Source organism: Triplophysa rosa, linkage group LG1 (genome assembly GCF_024868665.1).
Source record: "Triplophysa rosa linkage group LG1, Trosa_1v2, whole genome shotgun sequence".
NCBI lineage: Eukaryota > Metazoa > Chordata > Actinopteri > Cypriniformes > Nemacheilidae > Triplophysa > Triplophysa rosa.
In genome coordinates, this window is record NC_079890.1 from 30,801,980 (window position 1) to 30,822,137 (window position 20,158).

Below are 20,158 nucleotides of genomic sequence, written 5' to 3' on the forward strand. Positions count from 1 at the left end.
TCCAAATACAATACGATTTTGACATTTATTATAGACCTATATGTTATAAATTAATGTAGTATTTTGTGAAGTTTAAAATGTTTCTATTTTTATACAAATTGGCAGGATGAATACAGCTCATTACACTACCTTACATCTGCATTGTTGTGTATTTCACTGTTTTGCACTCTATCTGCCATTTCCTATCTTCTTTTTCTTTTTTTTAAATATCCCTGCTTGTTATAGTTATATTTGACATATATGTATAATCTGTATTTATTATATATATATATATATATATATATATTTATTTTTAATTCTGTATTTGTATGCACCGTGGGTCTGAGAGTAACGCAATTTCAATCCTCTATATGTATGTACTGTACATGTGGCAGAATTGACAATAAAGCAGACTTTGAAATTCTTTTTCCATAGTTTTCAGACTGCATTTCCTGTCTCTGTGCCAAAATGTATGTTCTGTAAAGCAGAATTTTGAAAAATGATACATTTAAATTGAGTTTAATTAATATTGTAAAGAATAATTTTATAGCAGGCTCCCCCAACTTCCTGCGTTTAAACTACATCGTAGGACACATTACACCTGTAATTGTTCAGTCTGACCACTAGAGGCGGCCATGATGTTCCTATGACGACAGCAAGTCCGGTAATAAACGGGACGGGGCGTAGGAAGCATTGTAAACAGGTGGCAGATGTACCGAGAGACCGGCGTGAGGTGATGGGGAGCAAAAAGCAGTGCAGAAAACTGACGAGTGGCACAATTTGATATGAGGCGCAGAGGGAATGAGAGAGGCAGATGCCAGAGGGCCAGGGCAGTTTGCTGAGCTTACCTGCAGGCTTAACGATCCTGATTCACTGCCTTTCCAAAAGGGTAATTTTGTACCCATGTGTGAAATTGTTTTAACAATGAATAGCTGATGCCATCTTTACATTTTTTGTCCATTTTCTCCTGTGTCCATGTAGTTTAAGAGGCGCTTTGTATTAGCAGCCAATAGGTCGTAGGTTTTGATTCCAAGGCAACATTGATAAAAAATGTATACATTGTATGCAATATAAATAACTTTTGGCCCAGTTTCACAGACACGGCTTATCTTAAGCCAGGACTATGCCTTAGTTGAATTAAGATATTTATGTCGCTTTTATAAAAATGCCTTCGAAGAATACATTACTGGTTTGCATCTTGAGACAAAACAATGGCACTGATATATTTTAAGATATTTCTGGGCAAGTTTTATTGAGTTAAGACACGTCACACGTTCATTTTAGTCTGGGGCTAGCCTTAAGCCTTATCTATGAAACCAGGCCATTATTTCCTATTATTATTTCCTATTTGAAAATGTATACATAATGAGTGCAATCCTTCACAATTGTAAATTAGAAACTGAATTACGGTTTTTAAAATGATAAAATGCTGCTGTAAAAAAAAAAGATGCGCAAACAAGCAATCTTGTTAAGTTTTTGCCAAAAAATAATATAAAAATAAATACTGATGTGTTATACTTCAAGTCAAAATACATACTTGGCAACATAACACATGCAGAGATGTGTGTCTTTTAAATTTTAAACAGTATGCCCCAATAAACAGAACGTATAACCATTTGTTCTATTTGGATATTCAAAATATTACAAAATTATATTCCATTTGTCTTCCAAATAATAAATACATTCGACACGCTTGGACCTTATTAATTGGGTTAAACAAACCACTTATTATGCAAACATAAAAGTGTAACACTCATCCACCAATGCTTCTGTCATGCATGGTATTTACACTACAATTCATTTCCTGTTGAGTGTACTCAAATTTACTTGGCACTAGTCCAGGGCCTTGGAGCAATGTGGGGTGTCTAAAGGCCTACAGGGTACCTCAACAGCCCTTTCGGTTTGTTACATTCACGGATCTTAATACATATTATAGAATTATATTGCCCATATCTTTTTCTTTTAATAACTGTATGGGTTTTAGGCTATTTGACCATATATTAACCAAACTGGCTTGCATCTAGAACGTCCTTTTATATCCAGTCTTGTTTTTTCTGTCGCTTACAGTTCAAACACAACAATGGAACTATTGGTCACACTTCATGTTTGTCTGTTTTGCAAATATTTAACCAATGAAAATATTGAAAAGAGCTTGTCAACTTAAACAACACAGTGTTTAATTATTTCAAACATACAGTTTTACCATTTTCGAAAAGTAGTGTTTTTATACCTGACAGCAACAATATGGAACTTGTCATCTATTTTACTACAGGGTTAAACAACCCAAACCCAACCTATCAACCTCAACATCACTGTACAACTGGCTCCTCAATCGAGACAGCCAGGAAACCGAGGGTAGTGTGTGATGGCCACTTCGCTGCCCACATCTGGAAGACCGCCCAGTCATGCAGGTTCACACTTTATAACATAAAAAAATCTGACTCTTCCTGTCTGAGTCAGCGCAGCTCCAGGGCCAAGCTTTTGTCTTTTAAAAGGGATAGTTCACCCCCAAATTAAAATTCTGTCATCATTTATTCAGCCTCATGTCATTATTCAAAAGAAGATATTTTGAGAAATATGTGGTTTTGTGTCCATACAATGGGCCAATGTTGTTTGGTTCCTAACGTTCTTCAAAATATTTTCTTTTCTTTTCTGCAGAAGAAAGTCATACAGGTTTGGAATTACATAAGGGTGAATAAATGATGAAAGTATTTTAATTTTGGGGTGAACTATCCCTTTAAGATTGGACTATTAAAATGTTCTTTTGGTCATTTCAGAAGAGGAGAACACTGTTACATTATTTTGATTAAAATAATGAAGATAGATTTCTTCTTTGAAATAACATGCACTAATGAATCATGCGTAATAAGAACAGATTCAACTAACACCAGGAACATGTATTAAAGAGTTAATGGGGTCACAGCGGCTTTTGGTTCAAACAAAAATATGCAGGTTCCTCAAACGGCAGTGGCGAAGAGGAAGATCTGAAGCAGGGGCATCACCTTAAGGGTTGAGAGATCAGCCAGAACAGCCTGCGAGACAGAAAATGTAAAACAAAAAGACCTTCCGTAAGAATCAGACTACATGAGCAGACTTGGGGCACACACATCACGGTAAGTATTCACGAGAGAGGCATCCATTTAGATAGTCTGGCAATGAAAGCAATGTACACCTAGTCAAAGTAAAACAATGCATGACCAGCAAGTCCTGTTTCACAAAATGGCATCCACTGGCCATTCAAGAGCTTGCAAGGTGCTTAGAGTACATCCGACTCACAGGAGCCATCCGGGCGGGGGCCTTCAGAAGGAATCAAGTGTTCCCAAGCTTCTGTCCTTTTGGAATTGGAAGCAAATAAATTTAGAGGCCCCTATCAGGTTAGCACATCTCCTCTAATGTTTCATGACCAGGCCAGGGCACTAAAAATACAACGTGTTATGAGACTTTCTCCAGTAGGGGCCAGGTGGTACATAAGCAAGCAAATACTGTCCAGCAGCATCTTCACAGCGCCTTAAGGCCCAGGCCTGTGCGTCACTGCAGATTACAGCGAGAATCAATGCCAGCAGGTCATATGCACTTTTACTACAGCTTTCAATCACGCAGTTGTATGCGACAGCGTCTGATAATGCAACCTTCTTAATTGGCACAGGATGCTGTATTCAAAGATGGAAGTATTGAAATTCACTGTGAATATTTGGCCATGTCACAGTGTCAAATCAGAAAAAAAATCATTATTTACTCTCGCTGTAAAACTGCATGCTGTTATTTTTCCAGTGGAACACGAAAGCTCACTAAGGAAAAATGATATCAGTGAATAATGACTTCAATATCAGTTTACCATATGGAGCTATAATATGGCTTCATAAGACTTGAAATATAGCATACGAGTCATATGGGACTCCAACTGTTCCTATTTGTCGTTTTTAGAGTTTGATTGATGTGGTTGCATGGGAAATAGCCCATTGTACAGAGTATTCAAACTTCTTTTGTATTCCATGGACCAAGACAACAACATACAACATTTTTGGGTAAACAGAAGTCATATATTATGATGACTCATATAATAAAAAAAGATGATATCTGACAAAATATTTGGATCGATGCCTTTAGTTTTGACTGAGTAATATTGATTGAGTGTGAAACAGTCACACGTGGCGTGCCTACAGTCACGCTTGTTCCCAGGGCCTTTGACATCACATCTAAACATTTTAGGCGTGGGGGACTTGGTCTGCATTTAAAATTGTCTATCCCAGCAATTTTAAAACATGTGCCTTGGGTGGACTGGGTTACTAGTGTTGGCTGCGAGACACTATTTCTGTATTCGTTAACACATGCACACACACACACGCTTGCAAATAACAACCTCGGCCGATGCCAGTGATGTCACTTCCATCAGGTTTTCAGCTCGGAAAGCAAAGACTGCAGCGGCCAGATCTGAAATAAAGGTTAGATGGGGGTGTACTCCATGTGAATAATTTCCATTTCATCACTTCATTCTTACAGAAGTGTGTGCTAACTTAGATTTCTATTGTTACAAAAAGTTTATAACTATTTACTAGTTGTATGATTGTATTTAACTAGTGACCTAAAACAATGAAGCATCAGGATATTATCATTATGTTTAGATGAAAGGGCACACATCAGGAAGAACCGACTCACCTGCCACTATCTCTAAGGAATCATATCCCAATATACGGTCCCATAACAATAAGAGCTGGTCGGTTGACAGGTATCCGGAAAAGGCCCGCACTATCCATTTAAACGCGATACGCAATCTAAAGATACATACATACATACACACAGATTAAAAAACACATTTTACATTTTAAATCCTTAACCTCAATAAACCTTATCCTCCTTCAATAAACGGATTCAGAAAATAATTGTGAGACTTGTATGTGTACACGTTAGCCATTAGATGGGGCTGCACTGCTATACATCACACGGTGCAAAAACTATTTCCCACTTGTATTGAGAATGACTTGAACAACTGGAAGCTAAATCAGAATAACCGCTAGATGTTTATCAATAAAATAACATGCACATTAGTAAATTCAGACTTAAAGGGACAGTTCACCCAAAAATTATGCATTTACTCACCATCAGATTATTCCAAACCTGTGTAAATGTCTTTGTTCTGCTAAACACAAGATATTTGGAAGAATGTCAGTAACCAAACAGATCTCATCCCCCATTTACTGCCATAGTAGGGAAAATAAATACTATGGGAGTCAATGGGGGATGAGATCTGTTTGGTTACGGACATTCTTCCAAATACCTTGTGTTTAGCAGAACAAAGACATTTATACAGGGTTGGAACAATCTGAGAGTGAGTAATTGATGGTCCCTTTAAAGAACTAGATTTGATTTGTACATTTGTGAATATTTTCATACATACATTTTATCTAGGACGTTGGTGATTGACAGGGCATTGTTGTACAGGTGTTTAATGTGTTTTGTTACTGTTTGCTGCAGTATTTTGTTTTGGGTGGTCAGATACACTCTGGGTCACTTCTTTAATGTTAGTGTATGGATTTTTAATCGTCCACCAAGCAAACATCACAAGACAAATCACTTAGAAAACTAATAGCATACATCTCTAGCATAAATACAGGACATACACAGGTTACATGCGACAATTTTAATACTTGAAATAAATAACTGCTAAATAACATACAGCCTATAACAAATAAGACACATTTTAAATACAATGTACACAATCAGATTGATTGCGTAGGGCACTCTGTATTATCAACTCACGGTTGGGCTCCTATCTCTCGTAGGTGGTAGAAAAGCTGAGGCAGATGAGTCTGCAGTAATCTCTCAAACCGCAGGCACAGAGACACTAAACCCTAACAAACAATTAGATGAGATCAGAGAGCTTCATTCTAAGCAACAGACACAAAAACCTACAGATGCACGGACAGACTTACAGACGGATGTGAGGAAATCGAGTGTAGTCTGAAGAAGTAGCGAATGTACATCTCTTTAAACACGCTGTACAGCTTGGATGGTTCATTATATAAGAAACACAGAGGGGCCACTGCAGAACAGACATGCACAATAGTCATTTTAAAATGTAGAGAGATTGTTGCATTTGAGATTATGGGTTATATTCTTTATGCTCCAAACGTACCATACATCGAGAAGCCATGGAATGGAATGACACCTGTGAGACAAAGAGGATTGATATTCTTTCATTTACAATCACATGTATGCATTCATCAGACTTATTATCTATATGTTTCAGTATGGGTATTGAACCCATGAATGTGGTGTTACGAGTGCAATGTTCTAGCAAAACAATTGCTGTTTACAAAATTGTTGTGCCAATAAGTAACATATCACTCACACTAATGCACTAGGTGACTAAACTTAATAAGTATAAGGTGCATGCCAGGACATGTTGCCATGTAGACACATGTACTGTAAAAACTGCTTTCTCACCATTTGGCGGGTAAACCACAGAAAACTGCTCTGAGCCAGACTTGCCTAAAAAGGAACAGCACTGACTGAAAAGAAGCCAAGGGAGATATTTTAACCTGGCAATAAAGATAAATATGTAAAGGCATTACTGTGGATGGAAGATTTAGGTGGTGTAGCGCTGTTATAGTTGAAGTGCTCCAGAACTGAAGTGTCTCGAGAGAAACAGAGCAAAACCTGAAGTAAAAACAAAACACAAATAAGTAAAAACGTACACGCACACACACATTTCTATTGCAAAACATGTTTATCTTTAAAAATGGCTAATTTCCTGGTACAATCATAGTTGAAGAGCCACTTTAGAGCCTTAGCGTGGTGAGGTCAAATAGCTACGTTCTTTCTCTTTTCCTACAGATTCTTGTAATGGAAATGTAATTCATTTTAAAAGAAAAGCAATTATCTGCAGGTACATTTTTTCATGTTTCCTATGATGGATTTTCACTAAGTATCTTGATTGATAATTATTGATTCCAATGCAATCTTTAAGTTTTCTAATCAGACATGGCCAAATACAATCATAGAAACCTGAAAAGAAGATCATATCAACAGAGACAGTGTTATAATGTTTCTCACTTTTCATGGCATTTAAAATGTGAGCATTTTTATAGATACTATTAATATTATACTATTAAATTCAAATGTTACAAAAAATACATTACATTACTTCAAATATAAAAAGAATGTTATCGTAACAGTGTTGTTAAAATTAGGGCTGCAGCTATCGATTATTTTAGTAATTGAGTATTCTACTGTTTTTTCCATCGATTAATCGGGTATTTGGATAATAAATACTTTTTATTTATTAAAGAGCAATACTAAATATACAAGAGAAAATAAGACAGGTCTCTTAAAATGAACAACTAATTTGTGTCCTTTTGAGAAAAAATAAAAATGTTATTACTGAAATTGCATACAATAATATCTGTGAAAAGTTCAACCATTTAATACATTACATTGCCATATTACATTCAATATGCAATATAATAGAAATGTATAAATAAGAAACATTAATAAAAATAGAAAGCATAATTTCAAAGGTAAACAACTAACTTCAGCTTATGCATGATGCATTTAGTTTATCTAAATTAGTTTTAGTTTCTTTTCTTTTTTTACTATTAAATAGTAATATATTTGTCCACATAAAATACAGAGTTAACCGGACTTATATTTTGGCAGGTTGTCGGAAGACGCGTATTTTTTAGTATGTCTGTTTCTTCACTCAAACAATAAAATGTCCGTGAAATAAACTCTCAAGAGCAACTCTGTGTTCATGTCCTCATAAAGCGCAGACACCGACAAATTCATGAGCATCACGCGTGTAGCACGTCAAACTGTGCAGTTCATTCACTCAGACACGCAGAACAGACAGATGAAATGTGTAAATAACAGGATTCGGCGTCCACTAACTTAGTCCGCATCTAGTTTTATGGACTCATTGCAGCCGGAAAACAAGTTTCACTCGCAAAATAGACTAAAACTAGGTAAAATAGCAGTTCACCATTTCAATAAGCTCTCACTTGCTTATCAGCATGAGAAATACGTGTGAGCGTGTGAACAGGCTAAAATGCGTGTCTCACGGTGCGTGAGACTTGAGAGCCCTGTAACATGAATAGAGTTTAGCGGGCTGTGCGTCAGTAATAATGGTCCGTGGGGAAACGCAGTGCTCCGTGTGTACTGTAGTTAAATGGATTAAATGAGGCTTCGAGGCAACAAAAATTGCATCGATGATTTTTTGTATTCGAATTACTCGAGTAACTCGAGGAATCGTTTCAGCTCTAGTTAAAATAAAACAATATCACAACAAAAAGTCTCTGAAACTGTGAAACTGCTCAGAGAGTTCACACTATACCAATATTGACAAGCAACCAGGCTTCTTTTATCACCTCACACCTGCAACCCACATGACATACTATGCTCCCGAGAAATCCAAACTACCTGACTTCTCTGTTATATTTCATCCAAATTCACAGAAAACACTGAGACAAACACCCCAGCAAAGAAGTCAAAGAAGCACACTAATGGTTGTCCAGGAGATACCAGCCAATGAAACCCGCTGCACCACCAAAGTGAATAACAGCTTTAAAAATCTTGAGTGCTGTATAGAGTCCTTCTCAAATTGCTTGCTTTTAAGACTAAATTGCTGATGTTGTTTGAAGCCATTAATGCTATCTGGGTTGATAAAAGTATATTCTTTCCCAACGACCAAAATGTTTCGCGGATGTTGAATATCGTTGAAGTCTGATTTTGCAGTGAACAGAAATAAAAGTGAACATATACCCATGGAAATATAAGGATCCTACAGTATCTTGAGGAATGACTCACAAATTCCCATGTCTTGTTTAGAAAGGCTATCTGCGAGACAACACAAACCAGTCCTATCTGTATCTATCCAGTTCTAGGCACATAAATCCAAAGAACATGGATTTGCATGGATAATGTTCTCACGATAGCCTACAGCGATATGTATACACAAAACTACATCAATGTCGTTTTGAAATTCTCGGGAATGTGTTTTGTTTATGACTCAATAAGAAAAATTCTTGAAAGGTTGTTTTTAGCATGTGTTAGATAGAGTTAGAGAATTGTTAGAGAATGGTATGCATTCACTCACCTGATATAAATAGTCCTCGAACACAAAGTAATAATCATCATTGCTTGCAGTCAGCTTCACGTCCTGAGAGGACAATAAGTCTTTTTAATCAAAAACAGGTACACTTGACTTTCTGTACTAAACGTTCACTAGCTGGACTAAAGTTCTGTTATGTTTCTTTCATTTAATCTGTCCAGCGGCTAAATGTATACAGAAAACTTGAAATGTCGGTTTATATCTATATAAAGTCCTGATTGCTTTTATAAAGAGTTACCACATGAAAAAAATATTAAAGGCACAGTTCATCCAAAAATACAAATTCTGTCATCATTTACTCAAGTTCAAGTTCAAAGTTTATTCATCACATACAAATCCATACATAGTACGACATGCAGTGAAATGCTTTTTCCACTGTCCGAATAGAGTAGAAAAAGAGATAGGAGGGAAGGTTAAACTATATATAAACAATATATAAATATAAATAGTGTAGGAGAGTGGGGAAGTGTCCATGTAAAGTGCAGGTGCTCACCATCGAGTTGCTCTAAATCTGTATCAATTTCGTTGTTCTGATGAACACAGAGAAAGATATTTGGATGAATGCTTGTAACCAAACAGTTCTTGGCCACCATTGACTACCAAAGTAGGAAAAATAAAAATGGCAGTCAAAAGTGCCCCAGAACTATTTGCTTTCCTACATTCTTCAAAATATCTTCTTTTGTGTTCAACAGAACAAATAAGTTTATAAAGAACTGTTTGGTTACAAGCATTCTTCCAAATATCTGACTCTGTGCTCATCAGAACAAAGAAATTGATACAGATTTGAAACAACTTGAGGGTGAGTAAATGAAGACAGAATTTTCATTTTTGGGTGAACTGTTCCTTTAAGGACACAAATGTTCATTAAAATGTTATGTTATATCATCCTTACCTTATAAATGAGGTTGTCCACCAGCAGGTCATGTTGTATGACTCTAGCCTTCAGCTGTTCATAATGCGTTAGGTCCTGTTTGAAATAAAAATAAAAAGTATTGACAAAAACTACACAAAGTGAATTTATCTCTGCCAAGTAGAGCTGGATGATATATATATAAAAAAAATTATATTACACAGTATAATTCTGAATTTTGATGATGCTAAATATTTATTTTAATTATTATAGGTACTAATTAAATGAACACATGTAAACCAAATGTTGCCCTGTTGTGTACCACCCTTTGTTGCGATTGTCTTCTTGCACAACTTGGAAATGAAGGTATTTTACAGATCAAACCCATTTTACAGGGCATTCTTTTTCCACCCCCCTGCCTCTTTCCACACCCGTGTCGCTTGCTTGCACGTTTTGCATTTCTTGTGAGACATTAATTGGGGAAGTGAAATTGCCTGTTGGTGCCATCTGTGACACATTAATCTTATCTTTCAACAATATTCTGTAATTTGATGTCTTAAGCACAATTATTTTTATATCTAATATTTGATACGTCACCCAGTCCTACAGTCAGCTTAACTGAAACGTCCAATAAACAATGAATAAACACACAGATCAAACTACTCCGGAAATTACAGCTAATTTCATTGTTATAAAAAACATTAAGCAATTAACTAATTGATATTTGAAATGTAATTGCTGTAATGAAGCAGTTATCCAAGACCACGTATATCTGAATAATTCTATAATGTTCTCATTGGGATCACTTTCTAAGAAGCGTCCGGGCTAAAACTGTACAAATGTCACTGAAGAAGAGAGATGAGCCGGCCTGGTCACTGTCGTCGAGACAGCTGCTTCATAAGCACTTTCATAATTGTTCCTCCGAAAGCATTTAAATGTCTTCTGATCTCCTCTGTCATGCTATGGGCTCATGCCCCAAGAGTGAGAGATTACTGTGCTTGTTTAAAATGTGTCGCCACACACCAGGTGTTTGTCTTCTTGTTAAAAGACAGTGAGGGTACACTGTCCAGATGTCGATTTCATTGTTTTAATGGAGGCTCAAGAACAAATCAATCAGCTGGAAGACATTGTTTTAGGTTTAAAGATGGCAGCTATTAAACCCACTGAGTGAAGAATCACAGCGGGTACCTGCTCTGTCATTTGTGCCACACAAGTAGTTAAAAGATAATTGCATTAAAGTCCCCCTGTGGTGAAAATCAAGTTTTTATTGTTGTTTATACGTCTATGTGGTGTTTTTAATATGCTTTAAGATAAACCATATGCAACCATATCATTGCAGAGTATTTTCTCCATAAAACTGCAATTTACCAAAGACTCTCTGTTTATGACATCATAACCCTGTAACCAATCACGTTAACAGATTTGAGCCATGGATATGTAAGGATGGCGAAAGACTCGGCACTGAAACGATCGTTGCCGTTTCAGCTCTGCTTCTGCAACACGAGCATGCGCTGCTCACACGTCAAATGAGACATCTATGTACCTACAATCCAAGATCCGAGCTGACGCGATTGAATGGAGGCGGGGACTAATTTGCATATTCGTGACTCTGCTCATAATAAATTAAGCAAGGGTGTAGCGTTACATTAAAGTCATTTTAAGGCATGATTTTGGAAAATTTCTGCAATTAACGCATCTGATAAGCACAAATAAATACCCATAAAATGTCGGTTCTGGCACATGTACACAACAATTACCATAAATGTCAAATAAGCTATTCAAATACTTTCAATTGTTTAAATGTTCGTAAATATTTATGGTACGTTTTCATATTTCTGAGGATCTGTGTTTATGTAAGACTGTATATTACCTCAGGATCGCTGTCAGAGTTCAGGATGAGAGTCCATAGTTGGGCCCTTAAACCTGTAGGGCATCCCTGCCTGCTGTACTGCTGAGCGGCTGCACTGTCCTGAGCACTCACCACTAAACAAACACAATTTACACATTATTCACAAATTTTAGTATTCACTTCAGAGAGGCTCTTAAAACCTTAAACGATAATCCATACACTTTGTTTTTTATACTTTGCTGGCACAGGCCAAAAAGGCACTTTAAATGCCCAGACATTATACAGGCTGTCATAACAACTCTATGAATGGCAGCAAACACACTTTCGACACCTTCTGCCTGAAAGAAACTAGAAATATTATAAATACCCAATAAGCTTAAATGATTAACGTTGTGATTCATACTGTAACGCTGATTTAGCTTAGCGTCTTTTTTCCCTTTAAGACTTACTGACAGCTGTTCTGAAAAGAATAGTTCCCTAACAAATGCATCATATATAGCCTCTTTCTGACAAAAATGTTCTGGGTAACTGAACGATGGATTTATTTGAGGTGAAATGGCAGACATTAAACATTAAAATAAAAAAGTATTTTCCGAGCAATACAGGAATACTATACAAGCATATGTGTCACGATAACAAGATAGAAAAAAATGTTTATTTTTACCTTTCTTTCCAACCCGAATGTGCTCGCTCTCAAACAAATCTGTGTTTAAACAGCCGAGAGATAACAAGGGATCAAATAAATGTACGAACACAGCATACAAAACAAATAGTGAACCTTTCTTAGCATGACTGACGCTAGATTGATCTCTATAGCAACTAATGCCGAGTTCACACTGCATGATTTTGTCCCCGATTTTCAGTCGCCGACAGGTTTTGAGAAATCACAGACAAATTTCCGAAATCGGTGCTCGTTCACGCGAGTGACAATCATGCATTGTGAATTATCAAAGACGCGATCTGAGAGAGTGGGCGACGCGTCGCAGACGCCCGTGAAATATTTGGCATGCTCAATATATGCACCTGTCGGAGACTCAAAATCCTGCTGTGTGAAATGAGTTCTGACTAAAAAAATACATCGGCGATGACCTACAGCCAATGAGAAGGCAAGATACAAGGCAAAATAAGATTCGGGGAGAAGACCACAGCATCAGCAAGCATGGTTTCCAATGTCGCGCGAGAACTCTGATATCACGTATCACTTCTCGTTAGGGATGTAATGATTCACTCAGCTCACGATGCGATGCGATTAACGATTATGATCTCACGATGCGATTTAATCACAATTTTTTTACAGAATGAGTTGAGGAAAATTTTTAATGAACAACTGCCCTTTTATTATTTCTCTTTTATTATAATGCTGCACAATTCTTTGTAAAATAAAAATATATTTTATGTCAAATAACAAAACTAAATTGCAGTTTTAAAACAAATTCCAAATCAAATAAAAATGAATAATACAAGTCTCTTTGATATAAACAAACTAAGACTTTGTCTGTGCTTCTCCTAACTTTTACTTTTTTAAAGGGGTGCTGCAACGGTGTGTCATGCATTCTGACTTCTTTACAATGTTAAACGTGCTGTCTTCTCATGCTTAACATGGTCAACTTGTCAAAAAAATGAGTTGGGCATATTACGTAGTATTTCTGTGCTCGATACACTCCCCCAGAGATCGTACAGGTTTCGGAAAGTTTTTTTCAAACATATAAAACTGTTTCATAACAATTTTTCTTAGTCCCTTATTGGACAATTCTCCCGGAAAAGCACGCGGAGAGAGGAGAGAGAGAGAGAAGAGAGAGAGAGAGAGAGAGAGAGAGAGAGAGAGAGAGAGAAGAGAGAGGAAGAGAGAGAGAAGAAGCGAGAGAGAGAAGAGGACTATACATTCGCGAAGTTTCAGGTGTTTTGGTTCCGTGCATTTGGGTGATGAATGTTATATAAATGGTGGATATAACGCTGGATTTGGAGATCCCGCTAAAAGATGCCGGACATGAACTGCATGCGGTGTGTGAAACTGATGTCGGTGTTTTGTTGGCAATGGGTGCGCACGTGCTTTAGTTCAGCCTACCCCTCCCCCCCGCACGCGCCTTATGCTTTCGGAAAAAAATCGTACAGCTGTATCTATTTTTTATAAATGTGATCAAACTAAATACTCTTCGAAGATACAAAGTATACAATACTACTCTATAGGTACTCAAGATTAATATGAGATTGGCAGAAACCGCGTGCGTTAGGGCCGCTTTAAGAAATATCAGCATATCCACGTTTACCAAGTTTGCAAAAAACAGCAGCCCCTGCTGTTCAAAACATGTATTGCGATTTTTATAACATCTCAACCGACTTGAATCGTCACATATTATAATCGATTTTCAACCGGCTCACGGTGTTTGGTTGTGAAACGTTGTTACGGACCAGACAGTTGGTGGCGATTCTGACCTATTGTAAAGTCATGCAGTGTGTCATCTCCTGTCGCCGATCCATCGCTCAATGTGAACACTGCAGCAACTGAATTCTACCCCAGATAGTCATGTAGTGTGAAAAGAACAGTGATGCAAAGACTTTGAAAATCGGGCAATGTGAACTCGGCATAAGGGGTCAGAATATGATCACTTCATCTCAGAACAAGATCAGGGATACACTAGTGAAACTTCTGTTTACTTTTGTTTACCACCTTTACCACCATGGTTCAAAAGACCATCTAAATCCATGGACCACAGCGTGGAACAACTGTCGTCTGCTTCTAAGCCCTTGTAATATGATGTGACTTTGCAAACCAAGGGTTGGATGCAAGGAGTGAATTATTACCTGGGGGAACATGTGTGTGATCATCTATACCGAGCTGCCCATAAGTAAAACTAAGCTCTGGATACATCTCCCTCTACAACACACACAGTTTACAAGTTATAATTATGAAAAAGCTTCTTCACCAATGGAGAAAGGTGGTTAAATATTTAGTGATTCTAGATTGTAATGCTTAAAAAGCAACAGATTAGATAAACATTTAGGCCAAAATCATTCACATTAGGGTGTCACAATAAACAAGTATAGTCAAAAATGTGATAATATTAATAACCATGATTATTGAAATTGTGTTAATATTACACATACCATAACATTGTAAATTATTAGGTGCCAGTATCAGGCTGACATGATTTATTTGGCAAAAATTAAGGATTAATTTGACTGATATCATTTTTTTTTAATTCACTTGCAAAATAAAGATATATTTGGTGATTGAATCGTTATTATGAATTGTTTTGACCAACAAAATAAAAAATTGGATATTGTGACAGCCCAGTGTCTCTTATTTTTATTTACAGAAATAGTTGTACAGGTGGAGACAAAGATTGGCTCACCATTTGTGAAATGTCACAGACATTGAGGGAAACCTGTATTAATCCCCAGTGACTTCTGACTGTGACCTCTTCACTCCGGTCATTATTAGGATTCCTTAAACCGATTAACACCTAGAGGAAAACCAATGTTATCTTTTATTATCATCTACATACAGTAATAACAAAAATCTAATTAAAAATGAATACATATGTTTAACAAAAACACAACATTTGTTTTCATTGGCACAAATGCGGGAACAAAAAAATAAGACAAAATTCACATCAAATTGTAACATAACTTACAAATAAACAAGTTTCTACAAAGACCTCATGACCCTAAAACCTCTCCAAGAATGCTACGATTTTAAAGTGTGTAATAGTTTTTCTTATTACAGATTAACATGCTACGATAACTATTCGTCCACACTGTGGTTCTGTGACACTATACAACACCGTTCATCCCTATGCAACATAACAACATTTGTTTTGATCTGATCATAAATCAAGATCAGCTCATGCAAATCACTTATTCAACCTTTCAGTCAATTTTCACTCAAAAAGTAATTTAGATGAACATTTCCTGAAAGAATCGAATCAGCCGCTCATTTCCGGGCCTGTCTTTCTCAATCGGACCGGATGTTTTCAATAAACTCATTAGGTGGATTATACAAGCAAGACTAAACCCACCTCAAGGAAGTCTTTGGGTGCATAAACAGGTCTGAATTTGCTTAGGTCTGCAATACAAAACAGAGATACGAGTGCATGCAAATTCGTATTACAATGCCAATTAGTGTAATTGAAAAGCAGTGAGCAAGTAACAAAACAGAATGGCAATCAGAATCTTTCTTGTTAACTTCATACTATACTCAGTCCATTAAATTAAGATCCATCTGTTACATTTATGCTTTGGACAGATGCATTTATACAAAGCAACTTCAAGTACATTAAATGTTTTGGTGCACACTACAGATATCCATAAAGTGAAAACCTTTTGGTTTCAGAGACTTTAAATCACCACATACACTTTTTTTGAAGGAAGAGTAACAGAAAGTAAAGTTTCAAACAAAAGGAAGAAAGAAGACTCAGTTGGGTGTATTTGAGCTTTGGTTATTGGGATGTGGTCCAGGCGTCTGGACATGCTCTGGTTTCACAGGAAGGGCTGTTTATTCCAGTGTCCTGCATACCGCGGTAAATGTTATCATACACGCTGCAAACTGATAGCATTGTTATGGAGCTGTTATACTGCTCGGGGCTTCTGTGTACGAGCCAAACATCTGTGTGTAAACATTCTGCGATGCACGAACACACATACACTGAGATGTAACAGTAACCTCTAATACAGATCAAACTGGGAGGTCACCTGGTTCATCGGTTCCCATCTCGTTCCATTTTTTCGTGAGCTCTTTCTGCTCTGGGACCGGCCGCTATGAAACAGGAATAAAAGAAAAATGATTCAAATACCTGCACTTCTCAAGTGTATATGCAATACAGATATTGTCATGTCTACCTTTCGTGACAGTGGGATTCCTAATTCGGTACACATACTGTTCAAACTCTTCATGATTCTCTTCTCCCAGCCGGCCTACAACACACACAAATAATCTGTCATTTCTACATGTGAGTATAAAGAGAGAAAGGTGTGAGGGCACAGAGAAAGAAGACCAACAGAGATAGAAAGTATAATAAAGAGACGGTGGGCTTTACCTGGGCTTTGCGCATATACGCCAAGGGCTCTTTGGTGTGTTCGGGAGGGGCTCTTGGATGCCCAGGAGGAGTAAGACTACGGCAAACAAACACATCCGCAACACACAGGACAGTTGCATACACACTGCATTATACTAGTTAAAGCTCTGTATATACCTAAACAATAGTCAAAACTATTACATATAAATCAATTATTACAACCTATAAATTTTGTTTGTAACCATGCATATACTTTACTGTCTTCGGCATCTTAATTCCAGATACACATCTTAATGCAACATCAATATAATAGCATTTTAGAGAACTTCCGATTTTACTGCAACAGCTTGGGGAAGGCACTTCTCTCTTACATGACAATTGCACTGTGCACATGAGTTTCAGATAGAGAGATGATTTTTGTGACTGAAAATCCCTGCAGTCATGTTCCAACACATAAGGAAACAGCGATACATTGAACTAAATCCCTATTAATAAATATTGTTTTTTGCAATTAAATGCCTGTGGTGGAATGAACTACCAGCCTCTACCCGAACTGCAGCATCCTTCACAACTTTCAAAAAACAGCTCAAAACATACCTGTTCCGCATTTATTTGACAAACCAGTCTGTCTGACAAACTCTGTCTGTCTAAAAAAAATCTTGCTGTTCTAGTAGCATGGCCTTGTAAACTAACGATACTGTTTAGTGTGTTGACAAAATGTTTATTTGCTCTGCTACTTGTAAGTCACTTTGGATAAAAGCGTCTGCCAAATGAATAAATGTAAATGCCCAAGAAGCACATATTTGTGTAGTGTTTGGGCGTGCACGTATATTTGGCTACATAGTTTCTATTTGCTTCTGCCACTTTCAAAACATTAACATAAGATAGACCTTCCCATCCATGTCTACAAAAAAAGACATTTACTAGGAGACATGTACCTCAAAACCTTTGGCTGTCTAATCTCTCCTTTTTAATTCATTTGATCAAACTTCACAACAACAATTGCCCCAAAGAAACAAACAACTAACTTCAAGGGTCGTATGATTTAAACGTAAATGAGCATGTTTTTATATATTTTTTTCTCATGTGTACTGTAACAATATCCAGCTTAAACAGTTTTACAGACTTTTATCTATAGAAGTGATTTGTCCTGTTGATTAGACACTTCTGTCAGTATTTGGACCTGGATTGTTTTAGGGTTCATCGATTCGTTATGTCTCTTGTCTTGTTTACATTTTGCAAAAAGGAGTTCCACAGTTCCTGCCATGAAACTGTATAAACACTTAAGCGGAAGAAGGAACATTCTGGACACTTAAATGTATGTGACTGAGAGAGTAGATTTATCTTTTCAAATCAGGATTACACATAAATTCAGACATTTTGGCTAAATACAAAAAATGCAAGTACCCTATAAAGAAGCTAAGGCGATTGCAATACACATTGAACGATAAAACATGTTCCACTTACATGTGCAATTCTCTGTAAACTGCATTTTGCAATTTTCTCTCCCAGCCTGGATGAATGCAAGGAATTCATCAGTGACACAAAAGCAAGAAACAATGAAATTAAATCACTGGTGACAATAAGAAAACATGTTGAAAAGGTAACTGGTGTCCTCTAAATGTTTTTTGTAATAGGATGATGGTGATATTCTCTAAGTATTGTTTATTGTGTATGCACGTGTCATTTTCATGCATTAAAAATGTATATGTGCATATGGGTAGATGACTAATAAACCGTACATGTGTCCTTTAGGAAATTAGGAATTTTGGAAAAAGAATAACCATGAAGATAAATCTCTCTTATGCTAAAATATAAATATCAATATTATCAAATTATATAGTATTGCCATATTGTTTTCTACATATTTGCTGTCATACCATAGGACACATGTAACGTTACGGTTTATTTGACAACTATATACTACTTTTTGTGACGTTTGAAATTACGTTATGATGTGACGTCATACCTGACGCTTTTAACCATCTCCGCACGTCATCTTTAAGTGATTCTAATTTTATTTCCGGTCTGTGCAAACATTCCTAAAAATAAGAACACAATTAATTCAACTTCACCCACAGAACACGCATGCTGGCATTAGTGTAGCTGCAGTGACCGTATTTGATGTTGCACACACTGCAGTGTCGGTTAGCTAGCTGTAGCAACACACTTTTGCCTGTTTCTCCAGCTGAGAGTGTAAATGAGTCCCTTTGAGTCGCTGTACTATTTGTGCGATAGTGACAGACGGATCTGACCCCTCGTCCATCATTATCACACACTGAAGTTCTTCGGTCGACGTGCTGTCCTGTGGTCATCTGTTACTAGCGCAGCATCACGCCTGTATCCATGCACACGGCAACAACAAACCCTTCCGGAAACACGAGCCTGAACACAAGGTTCCTATTACAGTCAAACTCAGAGAGCAAATATAATTAGTTTAATGTTGAAAATAATCAATTTGACATAGATTCAACGTTAAATAAATGATTTTTGCTATCTGGGAAAATATTTTGCTTCAGTAATAAAAAGTTTTGTATTGTAATCTTACAACATGACGAATAAAACTAAATGTAATTTTAAATAGACTTGCAATGGCATGGTCGGATTATATTTTCTTTTTACATTCCTGATGAAAAGTCAGGCTTTATTTTTTATACGAATCAATGAAAATCCTCCAACTTTTGTTTTAATTTTTCCTCTTACCTTTTCTCACCTTTAAATTTCTGAATTTATTAACAGGTCACCAGCTCACAATACTAAGCAGTTATGCAGCTGGGATGTCACTTTAGTTGTCTTTCAATGTCTGTGGAAGAAAGCAACTTGATACTTAATAATTTGCTCATTTAATCAGATTTAACCTAAACATGTACAGATATAAACAAAAAGCAGATTTGCGGGAAGGCTGTTTCTCATACACAAATGTCCCTGACAGTGAATTAATGTCTAATGACCACTGAAGGACACTTACAGTATACAAATTAGCCTACTAAACCTGTGTTCTCTGTGTAAAAAAAACCTAAGAACTTATGTTTTACCACTATGGTTTAAACCTTTTACACATTTACTCTTTAAACTTAAACAATTTATCCAGAATGCAGTAGTAGACAGCACTCTGCAAATGGCAACAAACAACCCATCCTTAAATATCCAAATATTGATTTGAGATGACAAATTAAAGATGACAACAGGTGCCTTGCGGTGTTTCATGATGCAATGCTCAGGTATCTTTCTTGCCAAGTAAACAGGTAATTGCCCTTGCGGGTGAAATATATTCCTCTGCATTGTTGAGTTGTAAACATTATTATATGATCAGCTACCATGGTTATTTAATTGATTCAAAGTAATAACATTTCAAAGTA

General features: G+C 36.7%; 1 protein-coding gene across 1 annotated transcript; it reads right to left on the reverse strand.

The window, feature by feature from the left end:
- Positions 1 to 1,737: 1,737 nt before the first annotated feature.
- Positions 1,738 to 19,161, reverse strand: tbc1d19 (TBC1 domain family, member 19). The gene is made up of 21 exons (XM_057339655.1): positions 18,970 to 19,161; positions 18,769 to 18,841; positions 18,267 to 18,312; positions 16,821 to 16,896; positions 16,624 to 16,698; positions 16,477 to 16,540; positions 15,804 to 15,850; positions 15,138 to 15,248; positions 14,587 to 14,659; positions 12,449 to 12,487; positions 11,806 to 11,918; positions 9,978 to 10,052; positions 9,071 to 9,133; positions 6,552 to 6,636; positions 6,424 to 6,468; positions 6,113 to 6,145; positions 5,910 to 6,019; positions 5,737 to 5,828; positions 4,636 to 4,751; positions 4,340 to 4,410; positions 1,738 to 3,011 (listed from the first exon to the last, which is right to left on the reverse strand). Exons 1-21 carry the CDS (start codon positions 19,066 to 19,068, stop codon positions 2,937 to 2,939), a joined length of 1,581 nt encoding a protein of 526 aa, XP_057195638.1. The 5' UTR covers positions 19,069 to 19,161; the 3' UTR covers positions 1,738 to 2,936.
- Positions 19,162 to 20,158: the final 997 nt, after the last annotated feature.